Source organism: Centruroides sculpturatus, unplaced genomic scaffold (assembly GCF_000671375.1).
Source record: "Centruroides sculpturatus isolate CEXI.00-Female unplaced genomic scaffold, Cexi_2.0 scaffold203, whole genome shotgun sequence".
In the NCBI taxonomy this organism is placed as follows: domain Eukaryota; kingdom Metazoa; phylum Arthropoda; class Arachnida; order Scorpiones; family Buthidae; genus Centruroides; species Centruroides sculpturatus.
In genome coordinates, this window is record NW_019384324.1 from 269,590 (window position 1) to 290,570 (window position 20,981).

Genomic DNA, 20,981 nt, shown 5'->3' on the forward strand with positions numbered 1-20,981 from the left:
ATGTTTTTTTGGTTGGAAAACACTCGAATTTTTCTATAAAACTCTCACTCTTAACCTAAAAACAGAGACTTTGTATTATTCTATAGTAATAATACAAAGTAATCCTTAACATTATATAATATAAAGAAACTGAACTGAGTTCTGGAATGAACACTTGTATTATTTCTAATAAAAGCTCGCCTTAACAGTCCAATTTGCGAAAAGTTGAGTAACTTTCCCGGAAAGAGTTAAAATTACGTGTGGCGCCATCTGTTACGAGATTTTATTTTAAAATCGTTTACATCATTAATTATTATAAAATGACAGAAAGCTTAATTTTGAGGACAGAGACGAGTTTTATAGTAAAATCTCCACTTAGCGACTCCATCCCCTTGACCTTTAACCCTCAAAATTTCACAGTTTCGAGGCACCTAATTTCGGAAATTTTCGACGGAAAGAACAGGAGTTATTAAGCTTCAAATTGGGTGGACAAACTCCCGCCCCCACTAAGAAAAACCCCAATTTTTTCAAATTTGGGATTTTTTTTTCAAGTCCAAGAATGTAAAAATCTTCGTTAGGGGGGGTCATTTTTTTGACCGATCTGCACATTTCCCCCCTGTTGTAACAGTAAAAAGATAAAAATTCTCCCATTTGTTCAACATTACATTTAGGAATCTTCCTCCAACTTGGTAGCATCATCATACTTGGCACAATCAAGAAAATTGGATCTCTTCTTCGCGTTTAAAGAGGCTAACTCAATCCTGTCGGTGAAAGACAATTAAGTGAGATTGTAAAATTTGTTTTCCTACCATTTACACGTCATCTTTTCTAATTAATGAATGGCAAAATCGATTTTTCTCCTCACTCTCTCTCTCTCTCTCTCTCTCACTCTCCCGCCTTCACTAAACGAAATATTTCGAGAAGCGATATTTAAAATTAGAATGAGATGGTTACATTGTTCATCTGCTGCTGTTTATGAAGGAAAAGTTAGTTTCGGGCTCAATCAACTTTTACCATTTTGTTGTAACAACTTGTGGCATGCATGATAAATGATTCCTTATCGTCGATATTGCACAAACGGCTGTTACAGACGTACAGACACACTAACGTACGTATACATACACACACACACACACACACACATATATATATATATATACATATAAACCTGGAAAAACCGTTTGTACGACTAATTAAAGTGATTAATAACCGTTTCGGGCGGTTACAATTTTCATTCGACTAAGTTAAATGCAATTAAGAGGGGGGAAAAGAGAGGGTTTCAAATATGATTTAGGGTCTTATAATTCAATTTGGCATCGTTTGTTTGTTAGGACTTCGATTGAAAGCTTTTCAATTACCGTATTCCGAGTTTTGACTCTTCTTAAATGGAAAATTGTTGACAATTCGCTGATTAAAGGAATTGCAATTTTGTTGAGGATCCTTTTGTTTTTTTTTTCTTTTTGTTTAGTAGCTCTTCAGCTTGTTGAAGAGGAAAATTTGTCGTGAAGGATGATTTCTGAGTGGGAAAGTTCCTTTGTACTTTACGTGTGAGGCAAGGATATTTTACGGATAAACAGGGATGTAAAGGTTTAGTTTTTTCTTTTTGAAGTAAAAGACTCGAAATCTGTGTTAGTTCTGTGAAGTAGAAGGCTCTAAATTTGGGTTCGTTCCATGAATTAACAGGTGCTAAATCTGTGATGGTTTCATGAATTATCAGGTCCTAAGTTTGGGTTAATTTTATGAACTTAACCTAATACGTCAATGAATTTATGGAGGTATTACACCAATCCTATAATATAAAGCTGAATAATTACTTTACACTCAATTGTAGTGTATTTTTATGGATGAATTTGAACTAAAAATAGTTATAAATTGCTAAATTTACATCATATTTTTCAGCTTTAGGGACGAAAACGTGGCCCAGGCAAGATGGTATGTAATATGGAATGACAGTTTAAGTACTGGTTAACACGAAATCCAGAAGTCATTGAGGCGAGAATGCGCTTAATTCTTAATTAGAGAAAAGGTATGATGATAAAAAAAATAATAAACAATATAAATTTTAGATAATAATAATTAAAGGAAAACGTTTAGGAATGCATAATCACGCTAATTATAATCTTATATTTTCCTTGATGGGGAAGATAAGATTGAAATGACAGATAAGGAGAAGACAATAGCGCTTTTTAAATAGATGTTTATCTGTTTAAAAAGCGTTATTGTAAGGGTAACAGGGGAAATAAATAACAAAAAGCTTACTTTTGCGGTTCGTTTGGATCTCTCTTCTTCTTCTTCTTCTGTACTTTTGGCTTTTTGTGGGTGGTCATTCTGTTGATGGAGCTGTCAATCGGCTCGGGAGAAGGTCTCTTAATCCCTCCGATTAACTGAAAGGAGACAAAAAAGAAAAAAAAAAGAGATTCTTTCATCTATAGTTAGACACAACCAAAAATTAAAGGTTTCGACTGTTATAGATAACAATAGTCCCCTTTGTAAAAGCGTAAACGATGAGGAGCAATCGAAGCAGATGGAAGGGGAGAGAGAGCATCCTTTGTGTCTGTCTCAATTACATCACTAGCACATCATTTATACGTATAGAAATATATATATAAATTTACATCATACCCTCTAGGGTGGTGGTAAAATGTCAGTATCACGTGGATTCCCCTAAGTGTAAGCATTCACTTTGCAATCGTATATTTTTCTATTCTCGATCGAAAATTTGGTCTTTCGCTATCTCCAAACGTCATCGATGTTGGGATGGAGCTTTCTAACTTTATTGAACTTGCAAGCTTGACAGCAAATGTTGACAAGGCGAGTGATAAATCTGGAGTAAGTGAACATCTGTTGTGATGCGATAACTTTCCGTTTGGACGTCGTCTCGTATGAAGTTGCTTTTCAGATTCCTTAAGATATGAGTAATCTAATACGCCTTTTACAATACGGTGTCGACGTTCATTGTCGCTCGTATTATCTAGCTTTTCGTGCGCTGTTGACTCGTACGTTGCAAATGGACGAAAGGAGAGAGAGAGAGAGAGAGAGAGAGAGGGAGTGTGTCTGCCTGTGCGCTTACTTCTGTGTCTTATCTTATTCCAACATGTCCGTTTATTACACAATTTATTCCCGACTCTTTGTTGTCTTCCACTTGTTGCCTACTCTAAAAATTGCCACCCATACGTCATTGTTTCTGCTTCTATTTACCCTTTTCTACGACGTTTAAGTGCTGTAGAATAGTAGAATATTGTATTTTATCCCCCTCTTTTATGTTTTGATTTATCTTTTAAAATTCGATACGTACGCTTAAGTGGAGGAATGAGCCTCCTTCTTCTCCATATAAAGATTGTTTCACCTTAAGGGCTTAGCTGTATACTTCCCCATTTCCTCTCTAGTCACGTGCGAACATTTACCTATTTTATGATGTACTTTTACTTCATTTCGGGAACTCGTCCTTCCTGATACATGTGCCATAACCTGGAACTCTTTGATAGAATGAAATAATATAACCAATCTTGTTGATTTTCGAATTCGACAGGGATATTTCCTTTTAACTTTCTCTTCTTCTTCAAATTGTTTTATGCATCGAAGTTTTTAACTTTTTGCCTTTTGTAAAGTTAAAAAATTCACTTGAATTTTTTATCATTTGTCCATTCTTTCTATACTTTTACTTTTGATTTTTATATAGTTATCTTACTTTAAACTTAGTTCGATAATCCATAAAAAGTACACCTAAAATTACTTAACAGCCCCGTAAAAATATTCCGAAAATTACTCAGGTATCCATAAAACGTACTAAAATTTTCACAGAAACCCATTAAAAATATTCCAAAAATTACTCAACAAACTATAAAAAATATCCTAAAAATTATTCAGTAACCCATTAAAATATTCTAAAAAATCACTAACCCATAAGATTATCTCAAAAATTATTCAAGAACTGAGAAAATATACTAAAAATCGCTCAATAACTGAGGAAATATACTAAAAATCGCTCAAGAACTGAGAAAATATACTAAAAATCACCAAGAAACCCTTTAAAATATACTAAAAGTCACCAAGAAACCCATTAAAATATTCCAAAAATTTCTCAGTAACTCTCAAATAGCCAAAAAAAAAAACATATATTATTCACTAACCCATAAAAACATTCTAAAAATCACTAACCAATAATTTCATCATAAAAATTATTCACTAACCCATAAAATATCTCGAAAATTACACACACATGAACCCATAAAATCTTCAAAAAGTACATAAAAATGTCCCAAAAACTACTCATTAACTCACAACATTCAAAACTCTTGCAGTAAGGGAGATAAAAATAAAAAAAAAAAAAACTAATTACCTGAGTCAAAGGTGTGCTGTCATCACTATCTTCACTTGTTTCGAAACCGGGTGAAGTATGAGTAGAACCAGGTGGCGAGCCAGACATGGGGCTAATCTGAGCTCCCATCTGCCCATTAGTCTGCGATTGATTGAGCATAGGAGAGTGCCCATTAACAATTGGACTGTTGTGTATTGGATTCTGGGGTGGCATCATATGTAAATGTGCCGCTTGCATGTGAGACTGAGACTGAGACTGTATGTGACCACCGCTGTAAATAGGATGGTGATCGTAAGATTGAATCCTGAAAAGACATTCGGAAAATTAAAACTTCTATTTGATTTAATTAAACCTGAACAAACTACATTATCGATTTACATACTGTACATGTAAGGAATGTGGAGGTATTTGTTCATTAACGCCCATTTGCCCTACGTATACGTTATGAGGCCTGTGATGTGGATACTGAGGTTCGATCATTGTCATAGTGTGACTGGAACTTGTAGGAGTCATAACTGGCCGACCCATTGTTTGGCTGCAGGGGGGTGGATCCATTTGGTTGTCTTCGTGATGATTCATTGACTGAAACATAAATCAAAATGATTTTTAATGTCATACTTAGCAACCAATAAATAACTAATGGCGTCGACTATACCTGATGATTGTATACGTGGCAGTTGCTTTCCGCATCTGCAGTTGTTGGTAAATTTAAAGGAGGAATTTCGAACTCTTCGTCGCCAAAACTTGGCGTGTGGAATGTCTGAAAGTTAAAATTAATTATTATTTTTTTCTGGAATACACTAAATAAACTCATATCAGTCTGTACACAACCTTTCTAAACACACAGCACACCAATTCCTGATAAATTATGTCTTCTTTACACCGATAGAACGGGCACGTCTCTAGTGTTCAACAATTATAATAGAAATATATCACTCCCCTGCTAGTTTGACACAGATAGAGAGCAAATTCTACTCGGTTATCCTTCTATGCATACTGTAACAGCACACACAAAATAACAATACTTTGTTACGTTAAACATTTAATCTAGATATGGCCCACCATTATAACACAGGGAAAAAAATTATCTCCGTGTGATATATCTAAGTGATAACGTCACAATAAAAATCCCCACGCAGCTAGTTTATTCGCAAATATCGAAAAATTACCATCCCAAAAATTTTTTCCTAGTCGTTTAGAAAAGTATTAAATCCTTTTACGTTAAACAGAACTTAATAGGTGTTCTTTCCTAGAAGAAATTTAAAGGCAGAGACCCCAGGGGAGAATATAAATCAAAAGAACACACTAATTAAACTCCCTGTTCTAACCAGAAGTAAATTGTTATTATTTAAACACACACATAGCCGCTTTAACAGTGACCATTGAAAGAATAATCATCAACAGAAATTTCTCCAGCATCTGACATTAAATTCCACCACGTTTAGATAGAACTCGGTGATTACAGCTTTCTGACGATGCTTAAGAGGTTCCCCCCATAAGAAATTTAAAGGGTCTACACCCCGGGGAGAAGATAAATCAGAAGAACACGCTAATTAAACTCACCCCCTTCCCATCAGAAGTACTAAAAGTGATAATATTAGAGGGCGAAAAAAACACTATCCCTGTGTGAAAACTCCATAAATAACAAGGGCCTTTTGTTTGCGAATGTTCGAAACAGTGAGAACTTTCACACAAGAATGTTCGATCCGTCTGCGGTTCCCTCTTTCGATTTTGATTAAAAGTGATGGAAATCAGCTCGATACACGCGCTCGCAGTTTTCCAGGGCAGACCACTAAATCCGTAGCGCCATCTGTCGGCAGGGACGATTGTTATAGATTAATATATTCTATCAAAACCCCCTCCTATAAAAGTATTTATTGTATTTATATCGCTTATTTTCTCTCCTTTGAAGGAAGGAAAGAGGAGGGAGGTATAACATTATATCCTGAGCCAGTATAAGAAAATTATATAACATTACGACTGACTCTTACTCTAGAAAAACGGCTTTTTTTTTTGCTTCTTTTTATCTGTAATTTTTCTATAGAAACCTTCAAAAAGCATTATTGGAAATCTTTGAGAAAAATATGAATAAAACATTGAGGTCGAATTCGTTTTGGTCTTTTTTTTTCTCCTTCCTTCTCCTCCTCTTTCCTTCTATCCCGTGCTGCAGCGAGTTCTAATGTCATCTGTCATTAATCTTTAAAGAAAACCAATCAGATATGAAAAGGAGAAGGTAGGGAGAGGGGGGAAAAAGTATATAGGATGGAAGATGGGATGTTGCAATTGTTTATAAAACTGGTTAATCATTACTGTGTTTTATTCCTATTTATAAAAACAAATGCCAAAACCCCTTCCAACTTAGATTATGCAAAGTTTTAACTTAAATTTTTATGAAAAGGAGTAAAAAAAAGGGGGAATTTGTAAAAAGAATAGTAAAAAAAGGGGGGGGGAATTTTTGTGAAGGATAAAGGGGGAAAGATGGGATGTTGCAATTGTTTATAAAACTCGGGTTAATCATTACTGTGTTTTATTCATATTTATAAAAACACTACAAACTCCCTTCCAACTTAGTTTATGCAAGGTTTAGTTTAATTTTTTTATGAAAAATAGTAAAAAAAAAGGGGGGGAATTTTTTGGTGAGATAGAAAGAATCGATCGATGATGTTCACTCTCTCTCTCTCTCTCTTTCTCTTCTAATGCATTTTTATGATCCATTTCTGGTGGAATGGTGTCCTTGGAAAATTTCGGTTTCCTCCCTCTTTGCTATGATGTATCGTATGATTAATTGCATTCCGGGCTTTGATTATTAAAATTGATACTATTGGGGGATCGTTCGACTTAATTAATATGTAGGTTTTTGTTTTAATAATGGCTCCTTATATGTTCTAGTCACGATTTTCGTACCCAGGTTTGGGGGGTGCACCTATTTCAGGCTTATATACTGGACGCAGTTATCTAGTTTGGCAGTCTTTTTTTTCTGGCTTATCTATTACACTGTCTGCTTGCTTCTCTTCATTTACTAGATGTTTTGGCTCTTTTATTGCAATTCTCGTGCTAAATTTTTAAAATATTTTAAGAGTTTTTAGGCAATAAAATTATATAAATTGCTATACAGGCTCCCATACACGTTTTACTCTACATAAATGGCTGGAATACCTTTCTGTACGATTCTAAAATATTCAGTGTGCTTTACATTAGCTTATAAAATTCTTTTCTCTATAACGAGGACTTATAAAATATATTACCCCAATGATATCATTGTATAAATTGTAAGAGAAAGTTTACTTAATTGATGCCGAATAACCTTATATAATCACAAAAGAACACTCGTCTTTCGATGGCGACACAATATCCATTCTTTACTATCATCAAAATATCCCTCTCGTATTGAACAATAACGTTTTATCATCACTAGAACACCCTCTTCAACACCAGTAGTACACTCCACCTTTAAAATCGACAGAACAGACTACACTAGAAGAGAACAGAGCTCCTAAAAGTCACTTCACTAATAACAAGACCACCATTGTTATATATAGCAGAGGAAAACTATGGCTATCGGTTCACAAATGACTCCATCCCTAAGATTTTAACATTTTTGCACTTGGGAGTCCTTAAAACGTTGAGGAATACAAAAAGAATCGGAGTTTATTTTCTGTATGTATGGATGTTAGTGTTTATAGGGGGCGCGATTATGTTCACTCGTTTATGGTTTAATAGCTTAATAACTCTTGTGCATTTTTTCGAAAATTTCTGAAATTTTGCAGGGAGATTTGTGTATTAGGGGCATCAATGCCGTTAAATTTTGGTGGTTAAAGGTCGATGGGGTAGGGAGATAAAGGGGGTTCGTGTATCGTATCTCGGACTTAATGGTGATTTTACTCGTTATTAGCAATTGCGATTTTTTACAAAACCTACCCCTGCCCTCACAATTAAACTTTTTAAAATAATAGTTAATAAAATATCGTAATAGATGGCATCACAAGCGCAGTTTTTAAAGGTCTCCGGGAAAGTTAAGCAACTCGTTGCTGTTTTTTTTAACACGAACTTCACTCTTTAACACCAAGTTAACACAAAGTGGTCGGAGTTAGAGAAAAGGGGAATGAGAGAAAACAAGATCACTGACGACTCTTCTCGTGCTTCACACTTAACCACGCGTTTCGTAGGCGGGAAATCGCATCCAGACGAAGACAACCCCTCCCGTTCCTCCTAAAAAACCTCTATTCTTGGAGTCAACCGGCACAATCCGGAGCGATAACATTCACTATTCCCTCCATAAAAGGAGAAGATCAATACCAATCAAACAGACTGACTGAGTGGAGTGCTGAAAGTCAAAATTTTGCTGACTACTTCTTTTAACAAACACATTGGAGATCCCCGGGGTCTCTTTTCATGTCAACTCGATTTTAATCGATACCCCCGCTACCATAGACGATGCCAAAAGGAAACTTAAAATATATATTATATGCCCCCTCTATTTTTTTGCTAATGGAAAAAGATTCCCCCGCAGTTACACACACACACAACACTATTGTAACCGATTCCTTCTGTACTTTGCACTTCTTGAAAATTTAATAACATTTTAGCAAACCAAGCGTGTTAAGCTGCTCGCATATATATTCCTACATTATTAAGGCTAGTGAGTCTTTGTAAGTGCTCTTCATTTCTTGCCCTCTTATCCTAGTCTCCCCCCTTTCACTTCGGCTCACGCAACATTCGCTGAATTCAAAATTTACTCGGTCTACTCCCCCCTCTGCCAGGCGAAATCATTTAAATTTGCAAATTTTATTGCTGACCGTTGTTATTATGGAAAGTATACTCTCTCTCTCTCTCTCTCTTTCTCTCTCTGTGCTACTAGAGGTTTAATGGAAGAGAAAATGAGATAAATCTCCTTATTAGCATACATTTCTAAAACATGATCAACATATTACATTTTTGTGAGATTGTTTTTCCAATTTTTATAACCTCATTTTTTTCCTCTGTTTCTCTCTCTCTCTGTCTCTCCTCCACTTTGAGGTAGATTGGATTTTTATGATCACGTGAATTCGGCTGCTTTTTTTGTTTGTTAAACACCTCCCTCCCCCCTTTGTCGAAATTAGCAGAATTAATTGAAGGTAAACACTTTTATACGACGATGAGGGTCTTTAAAATCGGGATAAGATGAACGTATTTAGTGTACTTAGTAGCGAGTACAGTAAGTAAAATGTAAAATAAAATAAAACATCATCATCAATTAATTTATCGTCTTAGAAAAGCGTAAAAGAGCAACACGTACTTAGTGTACTTAGTACTTGTTTAGCTTACGTACACTAAATAATACGCGTATTTTTACAGGGCCAATCGTGTGTTGCTCTCCACCCTTATCCAAGATGATAAATTAATTGATGATGATGTTTTATTTTATTTTATATTTTACTTTGTGTACTTAGTGTACGTACACTAAGTAAGTATACTAAGTACTGTACATTGTTTTTTTTTTTGCACACAAGAACAGGGCCAATCGCGTGTTGCTCTCCACCCTTTTCTAAGATGATAAATTAATTGATGACGATGTTTTATTGGGGGGAAAATGATGATAAAGCTTTAACGATTTTAAAACTACTTTTTATTGTTTTTTTTTATGTTTAAATATTAAAAGCTGTTAAAATTTATGTTAAGTGAGTCTGGTGTTATTTTTTTTTACATATTATCACTTGAAAGTTTTAGTAGGAATGGGTGAGTTTAATTAGTGGTTCTTCTGATTTATCTCCTCCCCTGGGGTCTAACTCGTTTAAATTTCTTATGAGGAATCTCGTGAGCATTCTCCCAAAGCTATGACTGCCAAGTTCAATCTAATATGAAGGCATTTAATGTAGTTTTAGAATGTTTCGTGTTGGTAGCTTGGTGTTTAAGGAATCTTTGTTGATGAGTTTTTCAGTAGCCATTTAGTAGAGGTGTTTCTGTTAGGAGAACGTGAGATAAAGTTTCTTTTTTTTTTTTTTCTCTCTCCCTTTCCTTTACGATCCTGGCTAAATTATGATACGGACGGAATTTTTCCACATATAATCAAATAAAACTGAAACTGTTGCTTGTTTATCACATTAGTAAAATTGAAAATCCAGCAACGAGTTGCGTAACTTTTCCGGCAAGAGTTAAAATTACGTGTAGCTCCATCTGTTACGGGATTTTATTTTTAAAAACAATTTTGTTATTAATTATTATAAAATGCCAGAAAGTTATTTTTGAGGGTAGAGACGATTTTTATATAAATAAAACAAATGTAGATGCTGATAACAAGTAAAATCTTAACTCTGTCCCACTCGACACGTGATCCTATCTATCTCCCCCACCCCGTCGACCTTTAACCACCAAAATTTAGCAGTATTATTCGCAATAAAACGCAAACGTACCTGCACAATTTCTGACATTTTCGACAAAAAGCACAGGAGTTATCGAGCTTTAAACTGGATGAACAAAATCGTGCACCCCCACATAAACATCCACACATACAGGAAATAATCCCCAACTTCTTTAGCATATCCCGAGTCCAAAAATAAAAAAATTTTGGTGGGAGGGTCGGTCTTTTATGACCGATCGCCATATTTTCCCCGTGTTTTAATAGCCGGGACAGTAAAAGGTATTGTTTTAAAACGGAATTCTTAAAGATAAATCACCAAAAAATGAAAAGTATTATGGGGTCTTCGATTATTCGCGTATTCTCTTTGTCTGACCAGCTTTACATCAATAAAATTATCTATTTAAATAGGGTTTACACATATTTCTTGCAGGTGGAATACTCCCAATCTCGTCTAGAGATACAATAAGCTACTTAGAAGTGCCTGGGATTATTGCATCTGCACGCAATAAATATGAATCTAAAACGAACAACTTTACGGAATTTTATTACTTAAATTATAATTATAAAATCATATATTTGTTATATTAACACATGTCCAAAACGGAACTTGCCAAACCAGAAGAAAAGTACCGGGCGGTATCGGTTTACACAGGTTTTACTGTGTTTACAATTGAAAAATTACTGTTTTATAACTTAACTTTTTGCTTGTTCAGCTAACGAAGATGATCGCTTACTCCTGATTAATGGCATTTTACTGTACAATGTGTACAGACAAAGTACAGTTATAGTATTACATAAACGTAAGTAAGAAAACTTTTCTGGTAGATCAGATATACGGTCGCGTGATTGTATCAAATCTAATTGCTGCTAGCCTGCGGTACTCGGTTTACTCAGTTTTGTAATTATTGCTACAGAATTAGTACCGTAATATGTGTTGACGTAGTGTAATCGATCACCGATCACGTGACTAATATGTAATGCTATCACCGTAATAAACTTCCTCATTAATATAAAGCACCAGATCACACGACTGCGACATTAAACGACACTGTCAACCCCGCGGATCACGCCATGTCGTAGTAGAGAAAAAGTAAAAAAAATGGCTACAAGGGAACGGCTCTACATTATCGAATTTTCGCTTAATCCCAATCTGCTCGACTGACAAAGTCAGCGAAAAATCGTTCGCTCAGCCTGTCACGTGAACAGATTGGATTTGTGTACGATCGTACCTTATATCGAGGTCTTAACTGTTTTAAAGACCGAACACTTTTAAATCGCTAAAGCGAAAAGAGAAATGGGGAAAGGAAGAGGAGGAGGAGGAGGAGGAGGAGGAGGAGGAAGAGGGGGAAAAAACAAGCGCATTTTTCATTCCTCCTCCAGCGAGTGTTGATAAATCAATAGGGACGAGGACGTTAAAAGCCATCATTAACGTCACACAATCAACCAGTTTCCCTCGCTAATTCGTTTATTAAGCAATTCAAGGATGCAAAACTGTGAATCGTAACGTCCAACAATAGTTCAATTACGTCTGNTAGCAAGTGTATCTACCTTTCAACAAATCAAGATTCCTTCCTGGAGGGCATGGGTCATTACGTTTGTAAAAGTTTATAAAAAAAAAAAATAATAGTAAAAACAATAAAATGATATTTTAAACTATTACTTAACGCTCAGCATTATATTTTAACAGTAATTTTCGTCCCGTATTTGTTAAATAATTGTCGTATAAAACAGTGAAGTAAAGCACCTTCATCTGCAAAAAAAAACACAGAAATTATTTTTAGAAACTTAATAAAAAAAATAAACAATTACGGGGAAGGAACTCTTCGAATCAATTCAGAATTAATAATAATAACACGAGAAAATGTTAAAATTGTGTAAAGGACACATCACTTTTTCATCTCCCCCTTCTCCAGTTTCCTCTAAGCGATTTTTACACAAGAAACGGGAGGAGGATGGAAAATTGACAATAAAAACAGGTGAGAAAATACAATTCGACCACCCCAATCACTTTTACAATTGTAAACAGAATCGTACAACGGAAAGATGCGACAGAAATAAAAGCAAAATCTTACGACAGACAATAATAAATTGCACAAATGTTTGTACTATACATGAGAGAGCGTTCATCCTTTTTATGCAAGGATGAGCGCTCTCGAAATAATAATAATAATAATAATAAAGGAGAAGAGGAATAGAAAAAAGGAAGAAGGAGAGAGAAAGAAAAAAAACAATTATTTATAAAATTCTAATACCGTTATAAACCAGTTTAGCTTTAACATAATAAAACAAACGATGGAAAACAATCGTGGACGATGACCCAATCTTGTCAATGGCTGTTTAAGAATGAGGAAGCGACCACTTTTAACCTCGATTAAACAGCAAGCTTTGCATGGAAGGAATCTGCAACTTAATTTTTTTTCTTTTTTTTTGTTTGTTTCCTTTTCTTAAATCATGAAGTTCCCCTTTCTCTATCACTTAACTGCGCGTTGCTTCAGGAAGTGTCAAACATTGTTATTAAGAGTTAAATGAATTGCGGATGTCACCTAATCAGTTAATGATTTGAGTAGGAATTGCTTCATCCACCTTAAAATTATGTTTACTACGTTAGTGACGAACAAACCGTGTTAATAGCATTAAGGACTTTGCTCCTCTTTTTTTTTTCGTTCTTTCTTTCTTATACGTTTGTGTGTGTGTCTGTCTGTGTTACTTTTTTTTTCCTTTATGTCTGGTTTCCCTAGCCAAGAAAATCGATAAGTTTGTCCCTAGACTAAAGTCATTAAGGAAACCGCAGTTTTTATTGATGAAAGTTGTGATTATCGGGAGAAACTGTATTTAATGATACTTTACCTATTTAATAATGTCTCTTAATGCACGGAGATGCACTTTGATGTTATTTAAGAAGCGTGCAATGATCTGTATTAATTTTCTCTTGTCTTTCTTGTGCTAATTTTTTTCTATTTTTGAAGACAAGTGCGTTGAGGTCAATCGGAAATTTTGGGATCTGCTAGTGCCTTGCCTTCTTAGGAACCTCATCTCGCTGCTCGTTACTAATATTTTTCTTATATATCTGCCTGTAAAGTGAGGTCCTCTATCTGCAGCTTTGTATTTTGGTGAATATACAAGGGTGAAAAAAGTAGGCATTTATTTTAATGCGTAAATTAAATGAGGAATACGAAATAATGAAAGCCAAGCATCTGTACTACTCAGATTCACAATAGTATACCAGTAGACCCCCCTATAACACTGTAGATAATTCCGTGTTTTATGAATTCCATGTTGTACGAGTCACTTAGATTTTACAAATACGTATGCCGGGCTATGAACGGCTCACGTATTTGTAAAATCTAAGTGACTCGTACAACATGGAATTCATAAAACACGGAATTATCTACAGTGTTATAGGGGGGTCTACTGGTATACTATTGTGAATCTGAGTAGTACAGATGCTTGGCTTTCATTATTTCGTATTCCTCATTTAATTTACGCATTAAAATAAATGCCTACTTTTTTCACCCTTGTATATTCACCAAAATACAAAGCTGCAGATAGAGGACCTCACTTTACAGGCAGATATATAAGAAAAATATTAGTAACGAGCAGCGAGATGAGGTTCCTAAGAAGGCAAGGCACTAGCAGATCCCAAAATTTCCGATTGACCTCAACGCACTTGTCTTCAAAAATAGAAAAAAATTAGCACAAGAAAGACAAGAGAAAATTAATACAGATCATTGCACGCTTCTTAAATAACATCAAAGTGCATCTCCGTGCATTAAGAGACATTATTAAATAGGTAAAGTATCATTAAATACAGTTTCTCCCGATAATCACAACTTTCATCAATAAAAACTGCGGTTTCCTTAATGACTTTAGTCTAGGGACAAACTTATCGATTTTCTTGGCTAGGGAAACCAGACATAAAGGAAAAAAAAAGTAACACAGACAGACACACACACAAACGTATAAGAAAGAAAGAACGAAAAAAAAAAAAAGAGGAGCAAAGTCCTTAATGCTATTAACACGGTTTGTTCGTCACTAACGTAGTAAACATAATTTTAAGGTGGATGAAGCAATTCCTACTCAAATCATTAACTGATTAGGTGACATCCGCAATTCATTTAACTCTTAATAACAATGTTTGACACTTCCTGAAGCAACGCGCAGTTAAGTGATAGAGAAAGGGGAACTTCATGATTTAAGAAAAGGAAACAAACAAAAAAAAAAAAGAAAAAAAAATTAAGTTGCAGATTCCTTCCATGCAAAGCTTGCTGTTTAATCGAGGTTAAAAGTGGTCGCTTCCTCATTCTTAAACAGCCATTGACAAGATTGGGTCATCGTCCACGATTGTTTTCCATCGTTTGTTTTATTATGTTAAAGCTAAACTGGTTTATAACGGTATTAGAATTTTATAAATAATTGTTTTTTTTTCTTTCTCTCTCCTTCTTCCTTTTTTCTATTCCTCTTCTCCTTTATTATTATTATTATTATTATTTCGAGAGCGCTCATCCTTGCATAAAAAGGATGAACGCTCTCTCATGTATAGTACAAACATTTGTGCAATTTATTATTGTCTGTCGTAAGATTTTGCTTTTATTTCTGTCGCATCTTTCCGTTGTACGATTCTGTTTACAATTGTAAAAGTGATTGGGGTGGTCGAATTGTATTTTCTCACCTGTTTTTATTGTCAATTTTCCATCCTCCTCCCGTTTCTTGTGTAAAAATCGCTTAGAGGAAACTGGAGAAGGGGGAGATGAAAAAGTGATGTGTCCTTTACACAATTTTAACATTTTCTCGTGTTATTATTATTAATTCTGAATTGATTCGAAGAGTTCCTTCCCCGTAATTGTTTATTTTTTTTATTAAGTTTCTAAAAATAATTTCTGTGTTTTTTTTTGCAGATGAAGGTGCTTTACTTCACTGTTTTATACGACAATTATTTAACAAATACGGGACGAAAATTACTGTTAAAATATAATGCTGAGCGTTAAGTAATAGTTTAAAATATCATTTTATTGTTTTTACTATTTTTTTTTTTTTTATAAACTTTTACAAACGTAATGACCCATGCCCTCCAGGAAGGAATCTTGATTTGTTGAAAGGTAGATACACTTGCTATTCAGGAAATGATGTAGGCCTATATATATATATATATATACATGTATGCATGCATGTATATATTTATATTCATTTGGCAGAAAGTTGAAACACGTACTGTACATACTAGCCACGAAACTGAAACTTGTCCTTACTCCCTACGAAACAGATCATTTCTTTTACTATTTCTTACAGAAATAAATCCTTTGTCTACTAAACCCTCCCCTCGTTTTTACCAATAAAACAAAGAAAAGAGTACTTTCGAAAGTAATTTTCACAGATATTTACGTGTTTTATAAACGAATTTCTACGTTCTTAACTGTATAAATTACTTTAATCGAGATGGAATTATATCCAGTTGCAGGGTAGCCCTAAAGTAAGTTAACTTTATCTTTTACAAAGGTTTTTCAGCGAATGTATATATGTTGATTAAGCAATTTCGGGGGTATTTTTAATTAGTAAATTAATTTTTTTTTTCGCTCTTTTCCACATCAAATTAGTTCACCCTCCCAGAAAAAAAAAGAAGTATAATAGTTTAACGTACAGACAAACTGGACATGAAAGTTTTATGAATGCATAAAATGCATTTTTTATTACGTGTTACATCCTTCAGAATATCCAGCAAGTAAAGAATGAGTTTTTATTAAAAGTAAATAGCTAATTTTAATTTTTAATTATCAATTTATTGTCTTCTCAACGTCTCCAACGACCGCTGCCCTCCCCCATCTTTCAATGGCTCCAAAAAGATTAAAAAAAAAAAAACAAAAAAGAAAGAAAAGAAGAAGAACTTTTCTTTATAACTTTATTTTTTTTTTTGTAGAATTAAAATTACTTTGAAGTTTTAATATAGATTAATTAATCTCTTAATGTACAACAATAAAATGTTATTACAGATTAAACGTGTCTTAAAAATTAATTGTTGTCATAAATGCTAGAGGGATAAAGTGAAGCAGCGGTCGTTAAGGAATTTTTATAAATAGCTCTACTTAATGTAATTTCTTGATTAACCATTCATGAATAATTAGAAGAATTTTTCATGTTACAATAATATTAATCATAGATTTATTTTGCAATTGGCCCTGTTTATGGAGAACAAGTCGACCCTGACTGGTCGTTCACCCCCCGGTGAAGGAAAGTGTGTACGAAGGACGAAACTGTAGTTCGAGTTTTAGGCTATTTTTAGAACGGAAAAGTGACGTAATTTTCCGTTACAAGTAACACGCCGATGATATTTTGTTGTCAGATTTTATACCCCGATGAATTTCCCAAATATTCCAACGGAGTAAAAAGGGTTTAAATTGGAGTTTGCTACATCGAAAATTGATCAATCTGTCGCCTGGTTTTTTAGTTTTTATCAGGTCGTAACCCCGACAAATATACTTGAAGTTCCTATGCGGAATGGTTTGAACATCCGATTTGTAATTGCGAAATTGTAAAATACATTTATCTGTATCGGAAAATCGTAAAGATATACGCTTTCTGCGTACACTTTGCTGTCAGGAGACTAAAATCTGTAGTTAATTAGAGTGAAAACAGCATCTTGTATCTATTCTGAAGGGAATTTATACCATCCTTCAAGAAATCTAAGTGTAAATGCCACTTCGTTTTTGCGCTTGCAAGTTATTTCGTTTGTTCATTCCGAACATAAACTTATATCGATTTTAAAAGCTTCGTTTTAATTAGGGAGAAATTGATAGTAGATTTGTATCTGTTTCCCAAGCTTCACTTTGATCAGAATGAGAAGAATTTACAGCCATTTTGAAGCTTCATTCAAGTGAAAATAAGAAGAATATTTGAAGCCATTTTGAAGCTTAATTCAGATGAAAATAAGAAGGATTTACAGCCATTTTGAAGCTTAATTCAGATGAAAATAAGAAGAAAATTTGAAGCCATTTTGAAGCTTAATTCAGATGAAAATAAGAAGGATTTACAGCCAACTTGGAGCTTCACTTAACCGAGAATAAGACCTAACGAAATCACATCTATTTCTTTAGAAACTGCNAATAAAACAAATGTAGATGCTGATAACAAGTAAAATCTTAACTCTGTCCCACTCGACACGTGATCCTATCTATCTCCCCCACCCCGTCGACCTTTAACCACCAAAATTTAGCAGTATTATTCGCAATAAAACGCAAACGTACCTGCAAAATTTCTGACATTTTCGACAAAAAGCACAGGAGTTATCGAGCTTTAAACTGGATGAACAAAATCGTGCACCCCCCACATAAACATCCACACATACAGGAAATAATCCCCAACTTCTTTAGCATATCCCGAGTCCAAAAATAAAAAAATTTTGGTGGGAGGGTCGGTCTTTTATGACCGATCGCCATATTTTCCCCGTGTTTTAATAGCCGGGACAGTAAAAGGTATTGTTTTAAAACGGAATTCTTAAAGATAAATCACCAAAAAATGAAAAGTATTATGGGGTCTTCGATTATTCGCGTATTCTCTTTGTCTGACCAGCTTTACATCAATAAAATTATCTATTTAAATAGGGTTTACACATATTTCTTGCAGGTGGAATACTCCCAATCTCGTCTAGAGATACAATAAGCTACTTAGAAGTGCCTGGGATTATTGCATCTGCACGCAATAAATATGAATCTAAAACGAACAACTTTACGGAATTTTATTACTTAAATTATAATTATAAAATCATATATTTGTTATATTAACACATGTCCAAAACGGAACTTGCCAAACCAGAAGAAAAGTACCGGGCGGTATCGGTTTACACAGGTTTTACTGTGTTTACAATTGAAAAATTACTGTTTTATAACTTAACTTTTTGCTTGTTCAGCTAACGAAGATGATCGCTTACTCCTGATTAATGGCATTTTACTGTACAATGTGTACAGACAAAGTACAGTTATAGTATTACATAAACGTAAGTAAGAAAACTTTTCTGGTAGATCAGATATACGGTCGCGTGATTGTATCAAATCTAATTGCTGCTAGCCTGCGGTACTCGGTTTACTCAGTTTTGTAATTATTGCTACAGAATTAGTACCGTAATATGTGTTGACGTAGTGTAATCGATCACCGATCACGTGACTAATATGTAATGCTATCACCGTAATAAACTTCCTCATTAATATAAAGCACCAGATCACACGACTGCGACATTAAACGACACTGTCAACCCCGCGGATCACGCCATGTCGTAGTAGAGAAAAAGTAAAAAAAATGGCTACAAGGGAACGGCTCTACATTATCGAATTTTCGCTTAATCCCAATCTGCTCGACTGACAAAGTCAGCGAAAAATCGTTCGCTCAGCCTGTCACGTGAACAGATTGGATTTGTGTACGATCGTACCTTATATCGAGGTCTTAACTGTTTTAAAGACCGAACACTTTTAAATCGCTAAAGCGAAAAGAGAAATGGGGAAAGGAAGAGGAGGAGGAGGAGGAGGAGGAGGAGGAGGAAGAGGGGGAAAAAACAAGCGCATTTTTCATTCCTCCTCCAGCGAGTGTTGATAAATCAATAGGGACGAGGACGTTAAAAGCCATCATTAACGTCACACAATCAACCAGTTTCCCTCGCTAATTCGTTTATTAAGCAATTCAAGGATGCAAAACTGTGAATCGTAACGTCCAACAATAGTTCAATTACGTCTGAATTATGGAAGTTCATTAAGTTTCCAGTTAAGCGTTGTTTAAATAGAATCAATAGCTGAAGACATAAACAGCAGCCGTCAATGCAAAACCTCGTTAGTAACATCCAAACAATCCCATTAACTATGATTGCTACGCAATGCACTCGTAACACTCTATCCAGTGATTAAAATACGATGGTATATGGCGCAGTTTCCATAATTTCCGGTTATGGTTAGTTCTGCTCGTTATCATTCGCTGCTATACGCTATATACAACGCCTAGCACTTCACCTAACCCCGCTATAGCGCCGAATTGACGCAGATGCCACTTTTAGTATTCTGTTGCTAACTTCATTTCTCTAGTGGCAAGATATTGTGAAAGTTTCTTAGCCATCTCCAGAGGGGAGGGAGGAGTCGCAGAATGGTTTCCAAGATGATATTTAAAGTAAATTTAACTTTATAAGTTCCACTTAAATGTCGATTAACATAACTGATGCTATTCTGATGTACATAAAACGTCTAGGGATTGGTAGAGAGCCGAGTCAGGTTCTCTCCACCATAACCTCTCTAAAGTTAATACATATATTAATTTTTTCGCAGCTCTCATTTATAATGTCTTAGAGAAGTGTCTATTATCGTTAAGGTAACGAATTTTACATTTCGTAGGTCCTAATAAATGTTTTAGTGGAGGTGGGTAGAGACATTCAATTTTTCTTTCCTTACTTTAAAGGTTCCCTCCTCCCACTACGAGAAGATTTATCAGTAAATTTAGACTTTAAAGACAGGCTGTTTCATTCGTTTCTTTAATAGTACACTGGCGCAAAAAGTTTAATACTTGTTTATTCATTAGATAAGATCACTAAAGACTTCCAAATGCAAATGAACTAAGTTTTTAATGTCATAGATCTTTCGAAAAACTTTTTAAATATTCATGATTTTTTATGCCTAAATAATGGCAAGAATTATAAGGAAGTATTTCATTTCTTTTTTAATACATTTCTTCCTTCTATTTTTAAGAAATTATGTCGATTTGTTGAAGGATACTTGCCAAGAAATAAGAAATATATTTTAACTTTCCCGCCTGTTATAACTGGGGGAAAAACGGGAGGAAGTCGGTCAGAAATCACCCCCACTCCAAGATTTTTCTACATTCTTTTGGCCTCGGGGACCTTGAAATGCGAAAGAAGTTTGGGGGGTTTTTCCGTATGTATGGATGTTAGTGTTTATACGGGGCGCGATTATGTTCACCTAATTTAAAGCTTAATAACTCCCGTGCCTTTTGTCGAAAATTTCTGAAACTTTTCAGGGAGGTTTGTGTATCAGGGGGAATGTTGCTGTTAAATTTTGGTGGTTAAAGGTCAACAGGGTGAAGAGATACAGGGCTAATTCTCATATGTATAATATGGTCAGACTTAGTGAAGATTTTACTAGTTATAAGCATTTTCAATTTATTATAAAATCTGTCTCTACCCTGAAACTAGGTACTGTACAGTAGACCCCCTATAACACTGTAGATAATTCCGTATTATATGAATTCCATGTTGTACGAGTCACTTAGATTTTACAAATACGTATGCCGGGCTATGAACGGCTCACGTATTTGTAAAATCTAAGTGACTCGTACAACATGGAATTCATATAAAACGGAATTATC

General features: G+C 34.7%; 1 protein-coding gene and 1 long non-coding RNA gene across 5 annotated transcripts in view; one reads left to right on the plus strand and one right to left on the minus strand.

The window, feature by feature from the left end:
* Positions 1-20,981, minus strand: part of LOC111626585 (TOX high mobility group box family member 3-like) — a 126,976-nt gene that overhangs the window by 32,442 nt on the left and 73,553 nt on the right. The window contains exons 3-6 of the mRNA XM_023370020.1: positions 4,953-5,057; positions 4,680-4,879; positions 4,319-4,601; positions 2,239-2,363 (exon numbers count right to left, since the gene is read on the minus strand). Coding sequence (XP_023225788.1) covers positions 2,239-2,363; positions 4,319-4,601; positions 4,680-4,879; positions 4,953-5,057 — 713 coding nt within the window. The remainder of the gene's footprint in view (positions 1-2,238; positions 2,364-4,318; positions 4,602-4,679; positions 4,880-4,952; positions 5,058-20,981) is intronic.
* The window catches only part of LOC111626592, a 58,186-nt gene that overhangs the window by 12,004 nt on the left and 25,201 nt on the right, over positions 1-20,981 (plus strand). For all 4 annotated transcript variants that reach the window (XR_002756901.1, XR_002756903.1, XR_002756906.1 and 1 more), the window contains one exon: positions 1,879-2,005. This is a non-coding gene — a long non-coding RNA (uncharacterized LOC111626592). The remainder of the gene's footprint in view (positions 1-1,878; positions 2,006-20,981) is intronic.